We start from the raw sequence: 6,077 nt of genomic DNA, 5'->3' as shown, positions 1-6,077 counted from the left end.
CCATTCGAAGCTTCAGTGTCAAACTGCCATCACTACTTCCCCACTCCCAATACAAGCTAGCCCTCTCTACCCACCCTGGAACAACTGTTTCCCACTGCCGCCATAACCAACCTCCACTCCCAGCTCCCCTTTTCTAATAAACAAATGTTACTTTCACCAGCTGATTCCGAGTCTGATTCTGTGTCCCCTCCAGTACATGTGACACCGACAGTGACTTGTACTAGCTATTGGTCGCATTTCAAAAAAATAAAAAAAGACTTCTGATAAATCGGAATGATAAAGCACGTTATCCTAAATAATAACATTTCTGGCAACATAAAAAAATCTAACTTGCAGCTGAAAACGTTTTAAGAATAGTAGTTCATAATGTTCTAACAATGTTATCAAAAACATTTAAAAAAGGTTATTATCAAGCATTTTGAGAATGTTTTTAGAGAAAGTTATCCTACCGTTAAGAAGAACATTCTAGGAACCAAAAGAAAACTTCCGGCTGAAAACATTCCGAGAACAGTGAACGGTAACATTCTCAGAATGTTTTTTTTTTTTTTCTAGCTGGGTAAGTATTTTCTCAGGTACTTCCTGAACATCTTGTCTCTCAGCCCGTAAACCAGCGGACTGATGAGTCGAGGCAGAACGTGGATGAGTATTGAAATGATAAAGCGAATGGTCCGCACTGCTCTGGGGAAAAGAAACGTGAGACCCTCAATGGATAAAAAGAAAATATATGTCAGCATGCAGAGCAGAAGCTGGAATCCGTGCAGCAACACTGTGTTTCTCGCCTTTTTATTATCCGCCGCCGCTAACTTCGCTGTGCAGATTATATGGAAGTATGTGTAAAAAAGAGTGAGCCAAATTATCACCAGACACACGATGTTGGACACGTCTCGCCTCTCTTTAAGAACGGGGTTTCTGAAGACATTTGCACTGAAACAAAACACCCTGGAGCGAAAGAAGTCCAGGGACTCTGTGGCCAAAGCATTGAAAATATCCGGAAGAATGGTGAGGAGTCCGATCAGCCACATGAGGCCGATAACGGCGTATGTTTTCTGCACCGTGCAGATGAGGGAGTGTCTGAGAGGGAAGCACACAGCGATGTAACACTCCACCGCCATCACAGCCAGCGTGAACGGGTTGTTGACGTTGGATAATATGGCAATGCTGAGCAGGAACATGCAGAAGGAGACGTTGAGCGTGTAGACGATGTAACTCAGGACATAGACCAGTGTGAAGGTGGTGAGCAGGATCATGTCGTTCAGAACCAGGTGGATGTACAGGATGTAGCGAGGGTTCATGTTGAAAACCTGCAGGAAAAGAGACAAATATATATATAATATATACTATATAATCAAGTGTTAAATCAGACTTTAGTTCCACCTGGAGTAAATTCACAAGCTACCCTGCAGTATACAAAGCCATTCAAACTAGCTGCACCTTTACCAGCTTTGAGAACACTTTCATGATCAATCATTATAAAACATTGTGACGAAGGTCACAATGTTTTATAATGACAGAGGTTTTATCACTGTTGACTGACTGCTTCGGGCCTTATATATTGCACATGTCTTTTATTTTGAAAAGTGTTCCCCCTCCCGTTTTTTCTGTTGCTCCTGATTATGTTCACCTGGTGCCCTGTGTTGTCTCCTCCCCCCGCCTGTCTCTAATTGGTTAGGGTGTGTTTGTATATAGGCTCTGTTTCCCTGTCTGTTAGGAGGCTGGGTGGTGTGTTAGATCCTCTGCTCACGTGAACAGCAGATTGAGGCTGTGTCATACGTTTGAGTAATAAATGCCCACACCGGGTTGTATTTTGGACGTTCTGCCTCCTTGCTTGGTCTGGGCCGCTCAACGGTCAGCTTCACAAACATATCATGTATATTATTCGGAAATGGACCAATCTGCACAATGACTACTTTTACTGTCGCTACTTTCACTATATTTAGATGAGAATACTTTTCTACTTTTACTTGAGTAACATTTTGAAAGCAGGACTTTTACTGTAACTGTTATGAACTCAGACACTCAGGATGTAGGACCCAATTGCACGACCCAGGAGACAGAGGTAAAGTATTGGTAAGATACTTTATTTTCCAAAAACACAGCAAGATGAACAAAAAATGGTCACTATCGAATCTTTAGCTGAGATGACAAAAATTGAGAACAAAATGAAAGCGCTCTCGTAGTCCATCCATCCATCTTCTCCCGCGTATCCGTGGTCGGGTCGCGGGGATAGCAGTTCCAGCAGAGAGCCCCAAACTTTCTTTTCCCTGGCGACATCAACCAGTTTACTCTAAGGTACTCGAAAGGAGGGTCAGACCGATTTTCAAACCTCAGATTGAGGAGGAACAATGCGGATTCCGTCCTGGTCGTGGAACGACGGATCAGCTGTTTACTCTCGCAAGGATCCTGGAGGGGGCCTGGGAATACGCTTATCCAGTCTACATGTGTTTTGTAGACTTGGAGAAGGCGTATGACCGAGTTCCCAGGTAGTTGCTGTGGGAGGTGCTGCGGGAGTATAGGGTGAGGGGGTCTCTACTCAGGGCCATCCAATCTCTGTACTCCCAAAGCGAGAGCTGTGTCCGGGTCCTCGGCAGTAAGTCAGACCCATTTCCGGTGAGGGTTGGCCTCCGCCAGGGCTGCGCTTTGTCACCAATCCTGTTTGTAATATACATGGGTCGGATTTCGAGGTGTAGTCGTGGGGGAGGGGGTCTGCAGTTCGGTGGACTAAGGATTGCACCACTGCTTTTTGCAGATGATGTGGTTCTAATGGCTTCATCGGTCTGCGACCTTCAGCACTCACTGGATCGGTTCGCAACCGAGTGTGAAGCGGCTGGGATGAGGATCAGCACCTCCAAATCTGAGGCCATGGTTCTCAGCAGGAAACCGATGGACTGTCCACTCCAAGTAGGGAATGAGTCCTTACCCCAAGTGAAGGAGTTCAAGTATCTCGGGGTCTTGTTCTCGAGTGAGGGAACAATGGAGAATCCCCGGGAGATTGGTGTTGATCCCCCGTCATACTCCAGCTCTGCCTCAAACATAGAGGGCGGAGTTGTCGGGTTCAGGAGTTCCTCAAAGTGTTCCTTCCAACGCCCTAACACTCCATCAGTTGAGGTCAACAACGTCCCATCCTTACTGTACACAGCTTGGATGGTTCCCTGCTTCCCCCTCCTGAGGTGTCGGACAGTTTTCCAGAACAACTTTGGTGCCACCCGAAAGTCCTTCTCCATGTCTTCTCCGAACTTCTCCCACACCCGCTGCTTTGCGTCGGCCACGGATGAGGCTGCTGCCCTACGGGCCTGTCGGTACCTTGCAACTGCTTCGGGAGTCCCCCGGGATAACAAATCCCTGAAGGCCTCCTTCTTCAGTCGGACGGCTTCCCTGACCACCGGTGTCCACCAGGAGGTTTGAGAGTTACCGCCCCTTGAGGCACCTAGGACCTTGAGACCACAGCTCCCCGCCGCGGCTTCGGCAATAGAGGTTTTGAACACCGACCACTCTGGTTCAATGTCCCCAACCTCCACAGGAATGCCCGAAAAGCTCCGCCGGAGGTGTGAGTTGAAGGCCTCCTGAACTTGGGCCTCCTCCAGACGTTCCCAGTTCACCCGAACTACACGTTTGGGCTTACCAGGTCTATCCAGAGGCTTCCCCCGCCACTCGACCCAACTCACCACCAGATGGTGATCAGTTGACAACTCCGCCCCTCTCTTTACCCGAGTGTCCAAAACATACGGCCTCAGGTCCGATAATACGATAACTAAATCGATCATGGACCTTCTGCCTAGGGTGCTCTGGTACCACGTACACTTATGAGCATCCTTATGTTCGAACATGGTGTTTGTTATGGCCAATCCATGACTAGCACAGAAGTCCAGTAACAAACCACCACTCCGGTTCAGATCAGGGGGGCCGTTCCTCCCAATCACGCCCCTCCAAGTGTCTCCATCATTGCCCACATGTGCGTTGAAGTCTCCCAGCAAGATTAAAGAGTCCCCTTCAGGAGCCCCCATACAGAATTTTCCCGCCCATAACCCGCAGGCGTAGGGAGGCGACCCTCTCGTCCACTGGGGTAAACTCCAACAACGAAGCACCTAACCGGGGAGTATCCCCACACCCGCCCGGCGCCTCACACCTTGAGCAACTCCGGAGAAGAATAGAGTCCAACCCCTATCCAGAAGTAAGGTTCCAGAGCCGACGCTGTGCATAGAGGTGAGCCCAACCAGATCCAACTGGTAACGCTCCACCTCCCGCACAAAGCTCCGGCTCCTTCCCCCCCAGAGAGGTGACGTTCCACGTCCCCAAAGCCAGCTTATGTCGCCCGGGTCTGGTCCGTCGAGATCCTCCGCTTTCACTGCCACCCTTCTGGCAGCGCACCCGACCCCATCGCTGTTCCCCGTAGGTGGTGGGCCCACGGGACGGAGAAGCGAATGTGTTGCCCACGTTGCCTTTTCGGGCTGGGCCCAGCCGGGCTCCGTGGCAAGCCCGGCCACCAGGCGCTCGCCGACGAGTCCTCCTTCTGGGCCTGGCTCCAGAAAGGGACCCCGGGCTTCCTCCGGGCCGGGTATCCTCACTTCTTGTGTCGTCTTTCATGAGGTATTTTGAACCAATCTTAGTCTGGCCCCTTGCCTGAGACCAATTTGCCATGGGAGACCCTACCAGGAACACAAGGTTCCAGACAACACAGCCCCCAGGTTCATCAGGGCACACAAACCTCACTACCACGGTAAGGTGCTGGTTCTTCAGAGAGGCACTCTCGTAGTGAGGAACACAAACTTTACAAGAGCACAAAGAGAGCATAGGTCTGACCATGGCAAGACGAACTGACACTGAACACTGGGAGACAGGGGAATTTAAACACAGGATAACAAGACACAGGTGGGAACAATCAGGGGCCGGGCTGACGCTGATGAGGGCGGGAGACACACACCAGGATAGGAAGTGGGAGACAAGACAGAAAATGGTTAAACAAAACATGAAACATGACTAGACTTAACATTTATGTCGGTGCACAACAGTAACAGAGTATTCCTACAATCTGGTACTTCTACTTTTACTCAAGTACAAGATATGAGTACTTCTAGTTTTACTCAAAAACAAGACCTGAGTACTTCTACTTTTACTCAAGAACAAGACCTGAATACTTATACTTTTACTCAAGTACAAGACCTGAGTACTTCTACTTTTACTCAAATACAATACCTGAGTACTTCTACTTTTACTCAAGTACAATATCTGAGTACTTCTACTTTTACTCAAGTACAAGATCTGAGAACTTCTACTTTTACTCAAGTACAAGATCTGAGTACTTCTAGTTTTACTCAAAAACAAGATCTGAGTACTTCTACTTTTACTCAAAAACAAGACCTGCACTTCTCCCACCTCTGCTGAAGTTGCTATATTGTTATAATAAAGCTCCTTATAAAGACATAGAAACATTGCTATTTTTCTAATTACAAAAGCTCCAAACAACGCATTTTAAACATCCATTCACAAGTGTTAAATGTATGTACCTGGTGTTTCCTGAAGGTGTGCACCAGCGTGCAATTGATGAAGTTGATAAAGATGCAGAGAACCACGGTGACAACATTCTTGATTATCGCCACGTTCAAACTGTCCCGGTACACGACGGTGGTGAAATTATTCATGAGGAGACAAGCTGAGAAAACCACAAGAAGAGATACAAGACAACGTCAAGATGATGCAAAGACAATGGACAAAAAGTTCTACAAATGGAAAAAAAAAAAAAAAAATAGGCACTTAACTAAGAACTACAAAACAACTACAAAAACAGCAAACATTTGGCCAAAAAGGAGTTTATGAAATGTTGGGACAATATAGTGATCTTCAAAGTATGGCTATCAAAAAGCATATAATACAAGTTATGCATGCTATTTATCAGCAGTTCAACGCACTTTTACCAGAAATGAATATATAATTACAAAGCTTTACAGTGTTCAATTATAAAAAAACATCATTAGACATTAGATTTTCTCACATTTAAGATTTAAATGTTTCACCTCCAACAATGCAACATACGGTGTAATGAAGACATTAAATAATGAAAATGGTGTAAAACAAAGTGCAAC

At 46.9% G+C, this 6,077-nt stretch overlaps 1 protein-coding gene across 1 annotated transcript; it reads right to left on the bottom strand.

Annotated features, from left to right (window-relative positions):
* Positions 1-548: 548 nt before the first annotated feature.
* On the bottom strand, positions 549-5,612 carry LOC117447356 (odorant receptor 131-2-like). Its single transcript, XM_034084064.1, has 2 exons — positions 5,502-5,612; positions 549-1,301 (listed from the first exon to the last, which is right to left on the bottom strand). Exon 2 carries the CDS (start codon positions 1,290-1,292, stop codon positions 549-551), a length of 744 nt encoding a protein of 247 aa, XP_033939955.1. The 5' UTR covers positions 1,293-1,301; positions 5,502-5,612.
* Positions 5,613-6,077: the final 465 nt, after the last annotated feature.

Source organism: Pseudochaenichthys georgianus, chromosome 5 (assembly GCF_902827115.2).
Source record: "Pseudochaenichthys georgianus chromosome 5, fPseGeo1.2, whole genome shotgun sequence".
Lineage (NCBI taxonomy): Eukaryota > Metazoa > Chordata > Actinopteri > Perciformes > Channichthyidae > Pseudochaenichthys > Pseudochaenichthys georgianus.
This window is presented reverse-complemented; position numbering and strand designations above follow the sequence as displayed.